Below are 20,606 nucleotides of genomic sequence, written 5' to 3' on the forward strand. Positions count from 1 at the left end.
GTTCCTTGAAATGTCAAATATGAAGGATGTTAATAAACATCACTCAACAAAAGCATTCTGTTGTCAAATAAGCTTGGGAAATGCTGGTTTAAATAACGTTAAGGCAACTTCTTTGCTTAGATTTTCTCCGAGCCATCACTCTGCTTATGTGCATCATGAAGTTCCAAGAAAGATCTATAGCGTTCTTCAAACTTCTCGGATCCTGGACCCTCTTCACCTTGCAGGATTGGTGTTCTCCATGACACATTTTATGGGAATCTGTCCTAAGCAATGGAGAGACATTAAAGACCTTTCAGCAGGAGATTGACATCATCTGAATTTCATTTTAGAAGATTCTCTGGCCTTCAAAAGAATGGACTCAGGAGAGGCAAGACCAGAGGCAGGGAGACCAGGTTGATGACAGGTGCATTGGTTTAGGTAGAAGATAATGAAAGCTGGACCCCAAGAAGAGAGAAGAAAGAACCAAGAGCTACAACTGACATTTCAGAGGTAGAACTCCTCAGGGCTGTCATTGGAGTGACACAGGTTGTGCCCTGCTCAGGGACTCCTGGTCAAGGTGGTCCCTGGGCATGAATCTGGCCTGCACTCTTTGTCACCAAGCTGTGCCTCCAGATGCAGGGCTGCATCCATCCTGAGGAAGGACACCTGTTTCTATTTCACAGCTTCAGGATCCCTAATTAATGACTGGTGAGATGTGGGAGGAAAGCAAGAGAAGTGTTCAAGATGACTCATGTTTCTTGTTTAAATGATCGCATGGCCAAAGATGCCTTATTTTTTTTTTTGCAAACTTTTAATTATTCTAAAACCATAGTATCTGCAATCACAATACCTGGAGAAGGAATGATGATGAAGGTGCATCTATATTGCTCTTAACAGACTCTGCCAAGAGCTATGCTTTTCTCTCTACCACACATGCAAATATAAATACATCCTGTCATTAGGGAGAGATTTTTACCAAGACCTTGAACCAAGGGCTACAAACTCAAACGTCTACGGAGCCCACTCGGGCATCATGAGTGAAGTATGTAGCAGGCTGAGTGTTTGCATATTAAACTTATGAGAATGTACTTCACTTACCAAAAGAAATATGCTGTCTTCCATTTTTGCCTTTGAATATGCAGTCTTCTCCATCTATCTTTTATAGCCATTTTTGATAGGAATGTGGATAGTGAGAAATATTTCTCTACTCCAAGAAAAATGTCTACCCAGTATTGATGATGAATGACACCTGACATGGCAGCAGTTAGGAACACAAAAGAGAGGGGTGGGCCAGTTATTGTGATTTTTTCAGGAGACACTGGGCATTTGAATTTTTATGTGATATCTCTCTAGTTTTCAATGGAGACAGAAATTTTTCAATAAACTGTATGGGCCAAATAAAAGTATATCTCTCGGCCCCCAGTTCATGATCCCTCCCTTAGTCCATATGTGCTATCATACATACACATGGGCCTCAATTTTCTAAGTTAATAGCTTTAAAATTCATATTTTTAGGTAGACAAAGTATTAAAAACCCACTAAGTTGCCCTGCAAACCTAGGTTGAATTGCTGAGAGGAGAAAAGCTGTGTTTCCTGAGCTGATAAGTAGAGCAGTGTCCTTATTTTTACATTAAGCCTTTACTGTGGAAAGAGAGACCAAAAATCTGGTGCCTGGAGAGTGTTAGAGCTTACAACCAAATCACATCATCAATGGAGCTAAGGCATGAGAGTCTGCCAGGATAAAAGTAACCTAAAGTGTGAGGTCTGGTGCTGTGAAATAGAGGGGAAAGCTACTAATATACACTTCCCATTATAATTCATACCTGGTGGATTCTGTTTCACAGAGAGGGGAGCGTGGAATAGTGTACTGATTGACTAAGGCCTTGGTGTCAGGGGAATTGTGAAATAGTGCAGGGGGATTTAGTCCCAGGGCTAATGTGATGTCACATCTTGGTTCATGGCAGAACTTTCTTAATGGTCCACATGTGAGCACACAGATTGGACCCATCTGTTTGAAAGGGGGAGTTAGCACATGTGTGGTAATCATCATCGTTCTAAATAAACTTTGAGGAGGTGTTTAGTTCCTGCTGATAGGGAAGATTAGAATCAAGCAAGTTTTATGAATAGAAAATGATGAGCGGATGAGCCTGGAAGGAAATGGAAATGTGATGAGATTAGTAGCTGATGTATACCTCTCTGCAGGGAAAGAAAAGCTTTAAGAGATGTCAGGCTGGGAAATACTTTATTTCCTGAAGTGCGAAGAAGAGATTTGGACAAAGATGTAATATTAGCAGCTACTGCCAAAGTGAATCGGTCAAGGATCTTTCTAAAAAAGCTGCCATTTAGCAGTTGCTGGGTCTACACATGACAAGGAAAAGATGCCTTCATTGTCCTGAGATACAAGGTTCAAACATGCATTCAACCAACAAATACTTACTGACCACCAACTCTGCACTAGCACTGTACTAGCCCTGGGAGTGGCTCACAGACTTGTGGGAAACAATGCCCTGCATAAGACAGACCACAGGTGCACTGTCTCTGGATGGATTGTGAGCAGATTTTGTCCTGGGGCTCCCCAGTAATGTGGTATCTTTGGGCAAGGAGAAAGATCACAAAAATGAAGAGTATGATTCAATGGCCTGAAGACTTAACTTCCATGGTTCCATGGTTCCATGGGTCACGGAGCCCCTCTGGTTTGTACCTTTTCAAAAACAACTTCTTAGGAAAAACAAACTTTCTGAAAGACAGTTCAGAGCAAACTCTCATTAGATTTTTCTAATCTGTTCCCCAAAGATTGGCAATCCTAGCATTTAGTGAATGTTTTTTTTTCAATTGAAGTGTAGTTGATTTACAATATTGTGTTAGTTTCAGGTATACAGCAAAGTGATTCAGTTATATATTTATATTTTTTTCAGATTCTTTTCCATTATAGGTTGTTACAAGATACTGAAGATAGTTCCCTGTGCTACACAGTAAATCCTTGTTGCTTATCTATTTTACATATAGTCATGTGTATCTGTTAATCCCATACTCCTAATTTATCCCTTTCACCCCTCCTTTCCCCTTTGGTAACCATAAGTTTGTTTTCTATGTCTATGAGTCTGTTTCTGTTTTGTGAATAAATTCATTTGTATTATTTTTTTAGATTCCACATATAAGTGATATCATATGATATCAATTTGTCTTTGACTAACTTCACTTAGTGTGATAATCTCTAGGTCCATCCATGTTGCTGCAAATGGCAACATTTCATTCTTTTTTATGGCTGAGTAATATTCCATTTTGTATATATACACTGTATCTTCTTTATCCAAGTGAATGGATTTTCTTGTTTCCATGACTTTGTCAATGGCTTTCTCTGTATGGAAGGTAATACACCCTATTCTCTTCAGAAAACTGCTCTATTCCATCCAGATTCACCTCTTCTTAAATCTTACCTACCTACCTGCCTTCCTTATTTCCTTCCTCCCCTTCTTTCCTTCCCTACTTCACCACATACTTTAATGTTTTCTTCCTCCTTTTCTTTTCCTTCCTCTTATCTCTTCCTCCCCTCCCTCCTTTCTTTCCTTTCATTCCTCATCCCTTCCTTTTTAAAAATTTCAAATAGAGACTCTTCCCTTATAAAACAAACCATTCTCTAAATGTATTCAACCTAGTAAATACATCTCCTGAAATACCTGAGAATATGTCCCTCAACTGTACCCAATACATAGCAACATGGGATAGGGAATGCAGGGTGGGAAGGGACCAGGATACCTTCCCATCCCCACTTGGTTTCTTAATGCCAAATTATAGGTCAAATAAGAGGAATTACATGTAATAAATATAAAGGCAGTTAGTTTAAGGCTGATTTTTTATTTCTTTTCCTCCTCCATGGAATATATGAGTGATACTGGGGGTTTCAGAAAGTTTATCTTCAAGAGTGGCTCCTCGTTTGAAACCTACCCTCTTATTTACTGTTTGTTCATAGTTTCCTTTCTAGAAATGTCAGGAAGCACTTGTCTTCCCAGCAATGCAGGAGTCTGAACCCATAGGCAGACAGGTCTGAATTCCACCCCCTGCCTTGGTATCAGCCCCTGAGTATTCTTTGAGAAGGTCATTCTCTGTTGCTTCACTTGTGAAGAGGAGATAAAGTTGTTTTAACCTCTCCTCTGCTATCTTGGGTGGATTAAGGATTTAATGTTTGGGAAGCATTTTGAAGATAAAAAGTAAACATGAAAAGTAAACATAACATCTACTCTAAACACATTTCTTTTATTGTTTCAAGAGTCTAGCATTTTGAAAAATACCTAAATTAAAGCCTCTGCCATATTGAAATCACACAGATATCTATATCTGAGAATTTATGAATGTATGCCTCATTTGAAACTCAAAGGGCAGTTTGAAATTGTGGAACTAATCTCTTGGAAAGATTGAGGTTATTGCCAGTAATATCATGTTGGGTTAAGAAGCTCATTGGTCTACACCCATTTCCTCATCTGTAAAGTGAGCAGATTGAAGCAGAATGGGGTCTAAACTCCATGTACTCTTGATTTCTCTTAAAGTCTAGTGATTGTGTTTTCCTGAATATAATAGAGGTAAGGAAAGAGAGTTTCTCCTACCCTGAGTTTCTGCAATACATATGGCAACATGGCAGGGATAAGAAAATACTCAACAGTGGTCCTTTCATCCATTTGCCTACCTGTGTGGTGACCATAAATGGAGACACCCAAGCACAGGTAAGTGGTAAAAACTGTGCTATCCACAACTGGTCCTTGGTGAAAATACATAGGCATCCTCACCAGAATTAACCATCAGCAGCACCAGCATCTAAAATCCTACCCATGGAGAGAGTGTTCTTTGAATCCAGTGACCTCCAGGCATATTGTATTAGAATACAATCAGATCCAAGAGAAGGGTGACATTATTTGTAATTTATTACAGGGCTTCCTAACCATTTTGCCTTTATGGCACACATAGAAGATGATAACATTTGTATGATACCTTTAGGTAAAGGGAAAGGCCAGCCCCAGTTAGAGATCCAGCTGTAAGAGGTCACAGGCTTCTACTCAAGAGTTAGGTGGATCAAATATTGCAGCACATCTGACACTGACTTGCCTCATGTGGTTGGAAGCTCTGCCTTAGTTTAAATGGCTTTATCTTTAGATTTCTTCCTTGCACAGAATCTATTAGCCAGGTCTTTAGACTTTTGATAATGAAATGAGGGGGAGGTAAAAATAAATCTCTTTTAAGCTTTGTCTTCTGCTTTAGAAGAGTATCAGGTGCTGAAATAGCTCAGACCAATCAGGAGACTCAGAAAAAGGGCACAGAGTACTTCGGAAGAAGAAGGGGTATTGCCAGATGGGCAGAAGGTATGCGGCAGCCAAGTCGGGAGGCTGAGATATTTGGGATTTGGGGCGTGTTCAGCCTAGACAGTGGCAGATGGGTTGGTAGTAACAGCACTCTGGATGATTTCATCCTAGACGTGTGAGGCCACATCCCACCTGCGGTGTGAAGAGTGAACTGTTGATGCCTACTGTGGCCTCAGGGTGCAGCTGCCAGATTGGAGCAGCCAAGGCCCGCGTGCCATAGACTTGCCAGCTTTGCTCAAAGCTGAAATGATGGTACCGAGGCCAATGAAAGGACATGTTCTAACCGTGTTCACAGGAAAGAGTTGGGACGAGCATTTAGATGAGAGACAGCGTGGGGTGGTGGTTAGGGGCACAGACCCTGGCCCAGGTGGAATCCACTTTACTTTCTAAGCCTCTTTTTTTTCTTCTTTTTTTTTTTTTTGATGTGGACCATTTTTAAAGTCTTTATTGAATTTGTTACAGTGTTGCTTCTGTTTTATATTTTGTCATTTTGGCTGCGAGGCGTGTGGGATCTTAGCTTCCCGATCAGGGACCGAACCCGCACCCCCTGCATTGCAAGGCGAAGTCTTAACCACTGGACTACCAAGGAAGTCCCACTAAGCCTCCTTCTAATCTGCCGTGTGGGAATAATTATCCCACCTTCCCCCTGGGATTGATATAAGGATAAATGAGTTAATATTTATTAAAGACTTAGAAGAGTATGTGCACAGAGTAAACACTAAGTGCCTGATGAGTAAGAGATAACAGAAATGGCCACTGGGGACCACTCAGTTTCACCCTTCTTCCTCCCATTGCCTTTATCAGGGCGAAGGGCATGGCGAATTCTGTAAGAGGGAGCTGAAGATGTAGATGTGTAACAAAATAGTAAGAGAAGAGGTAGCTGCACTAAATAAGTCTTGGAGAGCTGAAAGAAGTTGTAGCCACGACCCATGACCTGGTGGCAGTCTTTCAGCAATTGAGGAGAACAGGAAGGGTGCCACAAGGCTGGAGACGAAGATGATCAGAATTATCAAAGGAGGGAAAAGCTTGACTCTAGAAGCACAGCTACGAGCTTGATGCTGATCCAAAGCCACACTTAGGGAGGGAATTTTAAACAGATGGTTAACAGATGCTTCTACACGGGACGGGCTGCTCAGGATAGGGAAAAGAGCAGGAGCTGGGACGCCAAGCTGACTGGGGTGCAAACCCACGTCCCGTCACTTACTGGCTGAATGGCCTTGCAAAAGTTACATCGCTTCTGGGTCTTATTGTCTCCAGCTGTAGAATAGAAATGGCAGTGTCTCCAGGGTTCCTGTGAAAAATCGTGATAATGTAAACGACCACACAGAGGACTGAGCAAAGCAGACATGCAGTCAGTGATATCTGTGTAACCAAAGAGGCAGCGGAACACAAGGTTTAGAAGAGAGATTGTAGCAAACTTTTCTGTAAAGAACCAAATGACAAATATTTTAGGCTCTGTGGCCCATACAATCTCTACTTCAAGTACTCAACTACACCTTTAAAGCAGGAAAACAGTCATAGATAACATGTTCATAGATGGTATGAATGGGTGTGACTGCAACCCAATAAAACTTTATTTACAAAAACAAGTGTCCAGATTTGGCTGTAGTGTGCTGATCCGTGGTTTAAAATCAAGCAGCCAGGAGTAAAACAAGGCCTTGCCACTATGAGCAGTGTGACCTTGGACAAGTCCATAAATTGAGTTGCTTTGTCTATCAAATGGGTTGTAATTGTAGTACCTGTCTCATGAGATTGTTTGAACAACAAAAGGAACAATTAAAGGAGCTTGGGCTGTGCCTCTCACAGTGAGTCCTCGATGCCTAGTAAGCTTTTGATACCTGCCTCCTGTCATTGGTAGGATTATCCCGGTAGCCTAGAATAGGGAGCCAAAACCTCCAGTAAGATGAAATTGAATAGGAATGAATGTAAAATCCTGTACTTTGGCCTTCAAAAGGAAACCACACACTTATAGTTTATTGCTCCTCATAAGAAAAAGACCTAAATGATTTAATTCAATCATGTCACAGAGCTGTGTGACAGGACTGCCACTCAATATAAGTAGAGTCATGAGCTGAATAAAGGGACATGAGATTGTCTCTAAGACTACAGCAATTTACACAAGTCTGAGTAAGTTTGACATGCTATTGTTTTGTCCTGGCCATCGTATTTTAAGAAGGAAGCTGGTAGATAAGAAAACATCCTGACAGAGGCAACCAGTATAATGAATAGCAATTCATTATACATAATGAATGACCTGAGAGATGATTATATGAATTAGAATTTTTTTTCAGTCTGGGGTGAGGATTCTCAAATATCCTTAAGGATTTATGAGTATGGTAGTTTTAAAATATAACTCCCAAATTACTTGACCCTCTTCTCATCTAGAGGTGGGGTTTATGACCCCACCTCTTGAATCTGGACTCTGGGACTGCTGGCCAACAGAATATGGATCAAGTGATTATGTGCCAGTTTCTGAGTTCAAGCCTTAAGAAACGCACCTGCCACTTCCTGTCCTTTAGGGCTTTTGATCAGAACCCAGCCACCATGCTGTGAGGAAGCACACGCCACACAAAGAGGCTACTTGTACATATTGGGCCCATTGACCTCAGCCCCAGCTGAGGTCCCAGCCAGTGGCTACCATCAACCAAAAGACTTGTTTGATGACCACAGGCCCAAATACCTATGACTTGAATTGCATGAAAGATTCCACACAAGAACTGCTCCATTCAACCCCTAGAACAAGGAGAGTTAATAAAAAGATAATGGTTATCTTAAGCCACCTAATTTGGTGTTACTCAGCAGTAGATAACTGGGACAATGTGGGAGAGGAATTTGAGTTTTTCTGTAGAGTTACAAAGAGTAAAAGTAGTCTATAGGAAGCTACAGTCAGTCTAGGCTAAGAATAGGTAGATAGAAACAGGTTTAATAAGAAGAAGAACTTTGGGAAGATTGAACCTATCAAACAACAAGTGGGCTGCTTCATAAGGGATTAGTTCTTCTTATTGAAAATATCTAAATTAAGGCCAGATGACTGCAGGTCGGGAACATTGCAGAGGATTGGGGCATGGGGGAGGGGTGAATTTGATAGGAATCCATGCTCGCTGGTTGGTTGGTTGGTTGGTTGGTTGGTTGGTTGATGTCCCAATTTGCCTAGAAAAGAGTTTTCTACCTAGAAGGCACTGGATGAATATTTTATTAATTCATTTAACAAATATTTATTGAATGCTTATTACATCCACTGTTGTAGATACTCAGGAAATATCTGTGAACAAAAGAGATGAAAATCCATGCATATACGGAGCTCATATTCTTAAAGAGGGAGACATGCAATAAACAAGCTTATATGTGAAATGTATATAATATATCAGATGATATAAAGTGTCAAAGGCAAATATAAAGTGGAGCAGGGGGGAGATATGTAATCCCTGAAGAGAGGTTTACAATTTTAAATATAGGGGAATTCCCTGGCAGTCCAGTGGTTAGTGGCCTGGAAATAGCCATTTTTGGTAAATTAAGAGTTGAAGAGAATGACAGAATTGAACTCTTCATCTTAGAAATATTGAATATATTCTCAGACACTCTTGTAATCACTGGGGACAAGATAGTGGACAAAACACAAGGTCTCGGCTCTCAAGCAGCTTATGTACTTATATTCTACTACATGGAGAGGTAAAACTAAAATAAATACATCAGGCAGTGTCAATGATTGAGAAACATGGCCTTCCACCAGCTGCCATAACTCCAGAATTCTCAACATTCACGCATTTTTGGTCCTATAAAGCTCTTGCATCTTCCATGGATAGACTTAACAACAGGTTCCTCATTGTAATTTTGTCATCATAATGCATTGGGCCATGCTGATTGCCTTCTGGCTCTGCCTGGTATTCACAGACCACAAGGGTATCATAGAAAATTGAAATGGGCTGTACTGTCCTTTCAGGGGTACTGTGTTATTTCTGGTTCCTTTTGTTAGCTGTAAATAACTAAAGAAATTAATCTTTCAGAACTTTGATTAATTGCCAAACCACTGACTATTGATCAATGATGAGAGCAGAAAATCTAGGTTAGGGTGTCAGAGTGAGAGGACACATGGATAGTTTCTAAACAATGGCTAATTACTTGCATCATTAATGAAAAATGATGCAGAGGAGGAGATATAATAGGGATTCATCTCAGTTTGGCTTAGGTCTCCAGTGCTATTCCTCCTTCCATATAGGATAATTCCACGTGATGGGCTGAGGTCTAGCACAGCATGAAGTGTGAAGTCTGAGGAGCTGATGGAATTGTCAACAATTAATATTCCAGGTACCAACATGGCTGGAGACATGAGTGGGTCTAGAGGAGTGATAACGGACGTTAAGACTTTGAGTTAGTTCAGTTCAGCAAACGTTTATCAAGAGTACACTAGGGCTTCCCTGGTGGCGCAGTGATTGGGAGTCCGCCTGCAGGTGCGGGGGACACGGGTTCGTGCCCCAGTCCGGGAAAGATCCCACATGCCGTGGAGCGGCTAGGCCCGTGAGCCATGGCTGCTGAGCCTGCATGTCCGGAGCCTGTGCTCTGCAATGGGAGAGGCCACAATGGTGAGAGGCCCGTGTACCGCAAAAAAAAAAAAAAAAAGAGTACACTAGTTTCCAGGAAAGAGATGAAGAAAACAAGCTTCCTACCTTCGAGTGGCTCACAGTGTCCTGAAGGAGCCAACACACAAATAGATCAGTTGAGTAAACTGTAGACAATTGTCCACAGTGGCAAGCACAGTTTTAGAAGTAGCTAGAAATCGTTATGAGTAATCATGGGATCGGCAATGTTCTCAGTGACACAAGATGGGTATGAACCCCAGAGTGCACAGTTAAAATTGTGTCTACCTCTACCTGACCCCCATTCAGAGAATCATAAAGCACTTGGGAGATCTTACGTTATCAGTCTCTTCATTTCCTATAGGTAAAGAAGCAGAGACCCTTCACTGTCTGAATGTTCTCTCCATTTATTATCATAGGGAAGAGTTTGGGGTAGATTAATTCTCAATTTCACTCAACAACATGTATTTGGCACTTAGAACTGTCCCAGGTGTCAGAACAGAACAAGGAATGAGATGGTCCCTGACCTCAAGTTGCTCATGGTCTGGAAGGATTGAGCGCAGACCAACAAGCAAACAGACACATAAAGTTGTAAGATGATAATTAGCGTCCTGGAACTATGCACATAGTGGAGTGGGAACAAGGTGAGGGTGTCTACGGCGGTCTGCAGGAGGCAGGAATGGCTTCGCAGAAGGAGTGTTTGAATTGAAGCTTCTGGAATGAGTCAGGAGTATTCTCAAAAGAAGGCCTTCTATGGAGACAAACAGCTATGCAGAGGAATGAAGGTGTAAGAACATGGCATACTCAGGACCCCCCAGGCTCACCATGTAGCTGAGCATGGAGAGTGGAAAGGGGCAGGTAGCACGTGTTGATAATCAAGGCAGGCCAGATCCTCAGCCTCAAGGAGCCCCTGAAAAAATGCTATGCAGGTCAGTGACATGATCAGATTTTTGAGGAAGAAATAACGCCTTACAACAAAGGTGAAGGCTAGAGGCAGGGAGACCAGGAGGCCTCTGCGGGAGTCCAAGCAAGATGTAAATGAGGCCTGTCCCAGGGCAGTATGGCAGAAGAGATTGGTGTGAGGGGTGCACATGAGAGATGCCTGCTAGCTTCCACATTTGCTTGGATGTGGATAGTTAGAACAGGGACACTAGATGGATGCCCAGGATTCTGGTGCAGACCAGTGTGTGAGTGAATGTGGGGGTGGGGGGTGGTCATCACTGAGACAACACAAATGGGAGAAGGAGGAGCTTTGAGGATAATGATTTGTCTGTGACTTTTGGGGGGTTGGGGTGCATGTGAGGGTCCAGAGAGAAGATTCCTAGGAAATAGTTGAACGCATTGGCTTGGAGGTAGGGAACGTGGTTTAGACACAAGAGTGCATATCGGGGAATGATCAGCAAACAGGTGGTGGTTAAAGCCTTGGGTAAGGAAATGGAGGTGTTATGGGTGGAGAGGCAGCTTGGGGTGACTTCATAAAGGGCCTTGAATGATCTATGAAGGCTTTACAAGGTGAGACAGCTTTGGCTAAAGATCTTGTCCAAATAGGACCTGAGTTAGAGTCTAATTTATTAAATAAGTAAACATGGAGCATGGCTTGACACAAAGGTGAGAGCAGTGAACAAAAACGCAAAATCTGTTTTTGCCCTTATGTATCCTATCAGCTTGGTGGAGAACCATGTATTTAATTAATTCCCACAACCGTAAGTGTTGCAAAAGAAAATTATAGGGTGAATTAAGAGTACATAATTCAGGAGGCGGAGAGAGTGCGAGGCTGGCACTTGGTCTGTGAGGTCAAGGAGGCGTCTCTGAGGAAATGGCATTTCAGCTAGATCCGAAGGATGAGTAGGCAAGATCCAGTGAAGGGAGGGGGAGAGGACGGCATGTGCAAATTACCTGAGATGGAAGACACTGTGTTGGAGCACCTGAAGGATGCCCGCATGGCCTGAGGGAGCATGAGAGCTGGTACCCAGGGTGAGGCGGTGATGTAGGTGTGCCTGCTTCCCATCATGTGCGTGGAGGCTGCTCCATGAGCCTGTGCAGCTGCCACCCTTTCCTGCCTATAAGCAGATACCTCGAAGATGTGGGTTTTTAAATCCAGGTCAACTCCGAAAGGAAGCATCTTTATAGCAGCAGGATCCTCAAGTGAGCAGTGAACTGCAGCCAGGAGGGCCTCTCTGTTCCTTGGCAACCACCTGGCCCTGAGGCAGCCCCAGAGCTCCACCTCGGAGCCCACTGCAGGGAGTTTGTTGACAAGCAATGAGGAGGTGATTTTGTGCACGGTAGAGACAGTGAGAGTTGTCTGGATTTGGAAATGGGGCCGTTCAAGCAGTAAAGAGAGGCAGAGGAGTTGAGCAGCCAAGAAATCAACATGTTTTTGTCAACACAGCTCACCTGGGAGTATAACATTTTAGTTCAGCAGCAGCAGTAAAACATGCCTCTCCAGAACTTACCATGTCCAGGAATAAGCTCAAGAGTCAAAATCCAGCCTTGGCACCTAATGGCCTGACGTGTTTCTTTTGTAAAACATAACAAACCAATTGGGAAAATAACCTTGGAAGGAAACTGGATAGATTTTTCTTTTTTTTACACAGAAGGTTCTTATTAGTTATCTATTTCATACATATTAGTGTATATATGTCAATCCCAATCTCCCAATTCATCCCCCCACACACACACACTTTCCCCCCTTGGTGTCCACGCATTTGTTCTCTACATCTGTCTCTATATTCTGCCCTGCAAACTGGTTCATCTGTACCATTTTTCTAGAATCCACATATATGCGTTAATAGACGATATTTGTTTTTCTCTTTCTGATTTACTTCACTCTGTGTGACAGTCTGGGTCCATCCATGTCTCTACAAATGACCCAATTTCATTCCTTTTTATGGTTGAGTAATGTTCCATTCTATTTATGTACCACATCTTCTTTACCCATTTGTCTGTCGATGGACACTTAGGTTGCTTCCATGACCTTGCTATTGTAAGTAGTGCTGAAATGAACACTGGGGTGCATGTGTCTTTTTTTTTTTTTTTTTTGCTGTACACGGGCCTCTCACTGTTGTGGCCTCTCCCATTGCAGAGCACAGGCTCCGGACGCACAGGCTCAGTGGCCATGGCTCATGGGCCCAGCCGCTCCGTGGCATGTGGGATCTTCCCGGACTGGGGCATGAACCCGTGTCCCCTGCATCGGCAGGCGGACTCTCAACCACTGTGCCACCAGGGAAGCCCGCATGTGTCTTCTTGAACTATCGTTTTCTCAGAGTATATGCCCAGTAATGGAATTGCTGATTCATATGGTAATTCTACTTTTAGTTTTTTAAGGAACCTCCATACTGTTCTCCATAGTGGCTGTATCAATTTACATTCCCACCAACAGTGCAAGAGGGTTCCCTTTTCTCCACACCCTCTCCAGCATTTGTTGTTTGCAGATTTTCTTATGATGCCCATTCTAACCTATGTGAGGTGATACCTCATGGTAGTTTTGATTTGCATTTTTCTAATAATTAGTGATGTTGAGCAGCTTTTCATGTGCTTCTTGGCCATCTGTATGTCTTCTTTGGAGAAATGTCTATTTAGGTCTTCTGCCCATTTTTTGATTGGGTTGTTTGTTTTTTAATATTGAGCTACATGAGCTGTTTATATATTTTGGAGATTAATCCTTTGTCCGTTGATTTGTTTGCAAGTATTTTCTCCCATTCTGAGGGTTGTCTTTACATCTCATTTATAGTTTCCTTTGCTGTGCAAAAGCTTTTAAGTTTCATTAGGTCCCATTTGTTTATTTTTGTTTTTATTTCCATTACTATAGGAGGTGGGTCAAAAAAGGTCTTGTTGTGATTTATGTCAGAGAGTGTTCTTCCTATGTTTTCCTCTAAGAGTTCTATAGTGTCCAGTCTTACATTTAGGTCTTTAATCCATTTTGAGTTTATTTTTGTATACGGTGTTAGGGAGTGTTCTAATTTAATTCTTTAACATGTAGCTGTCCAGTTTTCCCAGCACTACTTATTGAAGAGACTGTCTTCTCTCCACTGTGTATCCTTGCCTCCTTTATCATAGATTAGTTGACCATAGGTGTGTGGGTTTATCTCTGGGCTTTCTCTCCTGACCCATTGATCTATATTTCTGTTTTCTGTGCCAGTATCATATTGTCTTGATTATCGTAGCTTTGTAGTATAGTCTAAAGTCAGGGAGTCTGATTCCTCCAGCTCTGTTTTTTTTCCCTCAAGATTGCTTTGGCTATTCAGGGTCTTTTGTGTCTCCATACAAATTTTAAGACTTTTTGTTCTAGTTCTGTAAAAATTGCCATTGGTAATTTGATAGGGATTGCACTGAATCTGTAGATTGCTTTGGGTCGTATAGTCATTTTCACAATATTGATTCTTCCAATCCAAGAACATGGTTTATCTCTCCATCTGTTTGTGTCATCTTTGATTTCTTTCATCAGTGTCTTACAGTTTTCTGAGTACAGGTCTTTTGTCTCCTTAGGTAGGTTTATTCCTAGGTATTTAATTATTTTTGTTGCAGTGGTGAATGGGATTGTTTCCTTAATTTCTTTTTCTGATCTTTTGTCATTCGTGTATAGGAAGGCAAGAGATTTCTGTGCATTAATTTTGTATCCTGCGGCTTTACCAAATTCATTGATTAGCTCTAGTAGTTTTCTGGTGGCATCTTTAGGATTCTCTATGTATAGTATCATGTCATCTGCTAACAGTGACAGTTTTACTTCTTCTTTTCCAATTTGTGTTCCTTTTATTTCTTTTTCTTCTCTGATTGCCATGGCTAGGACTTCCAAAACTATGTTGAATAATAGTGGTGAGAGTGGACATCCTTGTCTTGTTCCTGATCTTAGAGGAAACGCTTTCAGTTTTTCACCATTGAGCATGATGTTTGCTGTGGGTTTGTTGTATATGGCCTTTATTATGTTGAGGTAGGTTCCCTCTATGCCCACTTTCTGGAGAGTTTTTATCATAAATCAGTGTTGAGTTTTGTCAAAAGCTTTTTCTGCATCTATTGAGAAGATCATATGGTTTTTATTCTTCAGTTTGTTAATATGGTGTATCACATTGATTAATTTGCGTATATTGAAGAATCCTTGCATCCCTGGGATAAATGCCACTTGATCATGGTGTATGATCCTTTAATGTGTTGTTGGATTCTGTTTGCTAGTATTTTGTTGAGCATTTTTGCATCTATATTCATCAGTGAGATCGGTCTGTAATTTTATTTTTTGTAGTATCTTTGTCTGGTTTTGGTATCTTTGTCTGGTTTTGGTATCAGGGTGATGGATTTTTCAAAGAAAGCAAGAACTCCTACGAAAATTTTTCGGAAGTCTATTAAATCCATCCTCCTAAGCCGCTTGTAAGAGAAACCTAACTAGATTGCAGTTCCATTTTGTAAAAAGCCATAAATTTGTTTTTCCACATTTTGGGCCTTTTTTCCCCTCATTTTTCCTGTCAGGTTGCTTCATTAGGTGGAAAACTGGATGACCAGGGGCTGTAATTTACTGTAATTTTTCTCCTATTGATGTTGAGTGCATCTTTATGTTTCTTCCAGCCTCCAAATATGTATTTTGAGGTAATAAGCTGTCTTATTCAAGGTAATGATTTAAAGATTGAGTAGAGGTTCCTCTAGGTTTTGTGGTTAAACACAATATCAAGAATTGCCAAAAGTTCAATACCTGATTTTAGGCTTAATAACAATGAGACCTCAAGCCTCCGTTTTCTCACCTGCAAAATGCAAGTAAACAAAACCGCTCCACTTACTGAGGAGAGTGTTTTTGGAAAATGAATGAGATAATATATGGAAGAGTGCTTATATGGCACCATCTGCATATTAAGTATTAATATGATAATAATTATCATCACTATGACCAAGAAGAAGATTATTCACACTAAGACTCAAATACATTTTACATCTGCCATGCAAATTCCTTATCTACATATTATTCTTTTCTCTCTTCTCTCAGTTTTCACAGACACGCATAAGAGTAGCATCTCAGATGTGAAAAGGGGTTGGCCATCCCCGTCCACTTCCCAAATAGGAAAAAATTATTTTGTGACCGTTAAAAACATATTTTAACTGTCAAAGGTGCTTACAACCAGCCATCAAAATTGTGAAGTATACTTCAGAGTTTTCCTTTTGTTCGGTGACAATGTAAAAATCACAAATTTTACAGGAAGATGGAAAAGAAAGAAAGGAACATGAATACTGAAGGAATTCGGATGCCGATAGCAGTTCCCAAGAATTAGATGAAATACCCATGGGTTAACATATAATAAAGGTTATATTGTTTTTTTTGTCTGTTGAGGGGAGCATATTTTAAGTCTACTACAGCTATATAACCTGACACATTTCATAAAGTCAATCCTATTTCTTCTCCCTCTCCACCCCACACCACAATAAGAGCCTTGCCTCCTTCCTACCCTTTCAGCAATGATTTCCATTACTGGATTTAGGGCCTTCCCTGCTTTTATGGATGAACTATGAAGAGTTATGCATTTGACATGAACTACAGGAATAAGAGAAGTTGAGATACCCTAAGGCACAGAATAGACCTTTCATGGGGTGGCAGGGGAAAGAGTGGCAAAAAATGTTTTTCTCTTTTCTAATTGTAAAATGCTTTCTCTTTCAAAACTCAGGTGACTGTGACAGATGGTGGTTTCTCTCCAAAACAGTCAACCATTTGGGTGGTGGTTCAGGTTTTGGATGAAAATGACAACAAGCCCCAGTTCCCAGAGAAGGTCTACCAGATCAAGCTGCCAGAACGTGACCGGAAGAAGAGGGGAGAACCCATTTATAGGGCTTTTGCATTTGATAGAGATGAGGGCCCCAACGCAGAAATTTCCTACAGTATCGTGGATGGGAATGATGATGGAAAGTTCTTCATTGACCCTAAAACTGGCATGGTTTCTTCCAGAAAGCAATTTACAGCAGGGAGTTATGACATTCTAACGGTAAGATTTTTCTGAACCTCAATAACATTAATGCGGGGGAGGAAGTTATTTTCTTAGTCATGTATATTTTTTAAGCAAAAAATCTCTGGGGTAAAAAGTGCAGCCACACAGCAGTGGAAGGCTACTTTCTTTTTCAGTGATATTCTTAATGAGACCATTTCCTTGGGTTGTGTCCTATCAGCCAAACTCCCCATTCCCAGTACACAGCCTGCTCCATCATTTACTCAATTACACTTCCTGTTGCCCCAGATCAATTCAAGATACTGAGCATAGATGTAAACTGAGGGGAGGGGAATAGCAGAGTGACATAACCTTCCCACCGCTCATTATGTCCTGAAAATATCCCAAAGAAAACAACTCTTGTAATTGTTGACAATGGGTTAGAACATGAATTTAGCTGTATAAATTGTGAGACACAAATCATAGCTAGGCTCATTCTGTAAAAAGTGAAAAAACTTAAGTAAAAAATGACTTAATTTTTCATTGTTAGAAAATTAAAAAAAAAAAAACAAACATGAGCACCATCTCAAATAGAGGCTTAAACTCCCATACCTAAGGTGCCAGCCTGAACTCCCCACCCCTAACCACTTTAGACTTGTAATGCCTATTCCCAAAGGGGGACTGCTTGGCCTCACAGGTGATGGGCACTTCCCAGGGTCTCAACAACTGTCAAGAGTTAGCACCATCTGCCATCCTTCTCTTAGTCTTCAGCCTTCTCCATTGTGTATGGTCAATCCTTTATTATTTTAAAGGATAGTCAGAGTGCATTTATTTATCTTTGTACTACTATGGTCTGGACTTGGATTCCTTTCCCTGCTCAGTAATGTATCCAGAAGAGTGGGCAGAGAAAATAAAATAATAATAATAATAATAAACAGCCCTGTTTCTACCATTAGCAGCTCTCATGTAATATGTGCTGTTACAGTTGTGTGAGACTTGCCAATGGGAATCTTTGAGGACTGGGTGGATTGCAGTGGATACTGTTGGTACCCTGTCCAGATCCCCTTTATCAGGCTGGTGCAGACATCCCCCAACTGTTGTGAGTGTTGGCTGCTAAGGGCTCACAGCTGCCCCCTTCTCCAGAGGGTCATCTTTGGCTGAACTTTTTGGCCCAAGAGGTTCCACACTCCTACCCCAGCCCAACAGCCCACAGCCAATAACTACTAACTGACACCAGATATAAAGGTCCAACCTCCTTGCCTCCAGGTGGATCCAACACTTTGATACAATTATTCAGAGCTCCCTTTGGGATCAGACTGAGGTTAGACTTCAACTGAGACCACACCCTTGCTTAGCATCTTCCCCGTCCATCCTGCTTTCTTCACTCCCTTTCTCCTGGGAACACTTCCTCCTGAAACCATTTGTACACAAATCCCTATCTCAGACTCTGCTCCTAGGAAACCCTACTTAAGACATCTACCTTCAAACGTCCTTCATCTCACAGGAATTTTCTGGGGCAGAGCGATCATCCATGAACATAGCATTAGGGAGCTATGAGTTGTCACTGTTTTAAAGGCTGTAACTATTAGCTATGCACCTAAAAATGTTTTTATTGATGTAATATTTTTAGATCCGTTTTTTATTTAGATTTTTAAATTTCTGTCATTGATGTCTGCTTGTTGGACTTAACTGCATTCCCCCCCCCCCAACACACACATTTAAATCCAGGACACCACAGCTGTTAACCCTGCATATCTGGTCAAGGAAGCATGCTTTTCTCAGTCCTTATATCAGACCATAAAGAAGAGTCATTAACACCCTCTTCCTTTCCCCACTGGCTCGAAGAGCCCATGTTTCCACCAAGAGAGGTCTCTTTCACCCCTTCAGAGTTAGAATAACTGAAGGGCCTCTGAGACGAATTTTGCAAGGCTGATGCCTTTCCCAGAACCCCTCCCATTATCCTCCTGGAATCCTATGTGACAATTCTTGTGTCTATGTGATGCACTTTGTTCCCTTTCCAACACTACCACCAGAGGTATAAGGAATCAAATTAGCTCTTGTTACTCAAGTAACTATCATTTGTGTCCGTAAAACACTAAAATTTGTAAGTACACCATTTATTTTTCAAGTTTTCCACATCTGCAAAGTTGGCAGTGATTCAAATCACCTTCTGGCAAATGTGCTGTGGGCCCCCCACGTGACCAAGTTGTTTTCCCCAATTCCTGAGCCCATTCTCTCCAGATCTCCACTGTCTTCTTCCCCTTGCTGACCCTGTGATGAGGATGGACTCTCAGCCCAACAACATATGAGTGACAGATCGAGACTTCCACCAGGATCCGGGCTCTAAGACAGCTTTCTGTTCTCTCCGTGTGTGAGTAGATAAAGGCAGTGGACAATGGGCGCCCTCAGAAGTCCTCCACGGCCCGCCTCCACATTGAATGGATTAAGAAACCACCTCCTTCACCTGTACCATTGACCTTCGATGAGCCATTTTATAACTTTACAGTCATGGAAAGCGATAGAGTCACCGAGATTGTAGGGGTGGTGTCTGTGCAGCCAGCTAACACCCCTCTGTGGTTTGACATCGTTGGTAAGTTCGAGTCCTCCAGAGCAGTACTGGGCAATGTAATCATTGACTGTTCAGAGCAACTAACAAAACAAACAAACAAAAAACACAACGATTAGCGCTAAGATTAAAAGATATATAGTGCTGGAATGCAAAAGAGCCAGTAAAATGAATAATCGACCTGTGCTTTCATTCTGACTCTGTAGCTAAGCTGAACAGAAAGTGCTCTCTGGCTGGATATTCCATAGTACGTTATTTACTGCAATCTTAATGTCTTTCTGTGTGTCATTTAAATTCTATTGTCACACTTGGCTAATCTCATTTCTAAATGTATTGATGGTACTGGACTTGCTGTCCTTCATTTCTCTCTTTTTCTTCACCTTTTTCTGCATTCTGTTCTTTTTTTTTTTTTCTGCTCCCGACTGCCCTGCTTCAAGGTGGCAAGCATGCTCGAGAGATGTTCTATATTCTACAGACAGCTTGTGGGCAGAACTGTTCAACAGAAGGTACCCTTAGTGCAAACACATTTGCTAAAATACAGCTATCCAATCTGCCTTTTACGGGTTTTTTTTTTTTAAGCAAATTAAATTACATCTTTCATAACTGCCTGTGACAGGCTGAAGTGCAGCCCACAAATTTCATACATGCCTCTAACAGCTATTGCATTACTCGTATCCAGTGACTCCTTTGTTTGAGGTTTGACGGGTTTGGATTTGGGGCAGGGGTGGGGGGTTGTTTTGATTTCTTAAAAAAATTTTTTTTTCTTTGCTTTTGAGGTATGTGGGCTTTTTGTTGTTTTGTTTTGATCTTTTTGTAGGTTGGTTTAACTGGGCCTTTTCCAACTGAAAAGTAAATTCAAATAGATCCCAACCCCTCGGTTTTGCAGCAGGAGTGCCATTCGTAGACCAGAAAGCCCCACCAGGAGAGTCCCTGGCTGCTGTCCACAATAGGAAGGGCAGGAAATGCAGCCTAGATATATAGCCAGGGAGAGCTTCCCGTGAGAGCTGAATACAGAAAGCAGATGGATGCAGGCAGGATAGACCTTGGAAGCCAACCTTTAAATTCCTTGAAAGAAAGCAAGCAAGCACGCAAGGCTACAAAAAAAGAGGGCAAAACAGCACCACTGCCCTCCACAACCAGGCAGCGAGAGGCAGTGGAGAGGAAATAAGTGCTGAGGGCCAGGAAACAAAATGAGGGGAGAGAGTGTGTGCCAGCCCTGGATCTGACACTGCGTCGAGCTGGA

General features: G+C 41.7%; 1 protein-coding gene across 1 annotated transcript in view; it reads left to right on the forward strand.

The window, feature by feature from the left end:
* The window catches only part of FAT3 (FAT atypical cadherin 3), a gene marked incomplete at its 3' end in the record, with an annotated part of 711,881 nt that overhangs the window by 545,702 nt on the left and 145,573 nt on the right, over window positions 1–20,606 (forward strand). The window contains exons 6-8 of the mRNA XM_081241325.1: window positions 16,543–16,857; window positions 19,177–19,387; window positions 19,801–19,869. Of these exons, the coding sequence (XP_081097451.1) occupies window positions 16,543–16,857; window positions 19,177–19,387; window positions 19,801–19,869 (595 nt within the window). The remainder of the gene's footprint in view (window positions 1–16,542; window positions 16,858–19,176; window positions 19,388–19,800; window positions 19,870–20,606) is intronic.

This window comes from Mesoplodon bidens, assembly GCF_964165515.1.
Source record: "Mesoplodon bidens genome assembly, chromosome: 7".
Lineage (NCBI taxonomy): Eukaryota > Metazoa > Chordata > Mammalia > Artiodactyla > Ziphiidae > Mesoplodon > Mesoplodon bidens.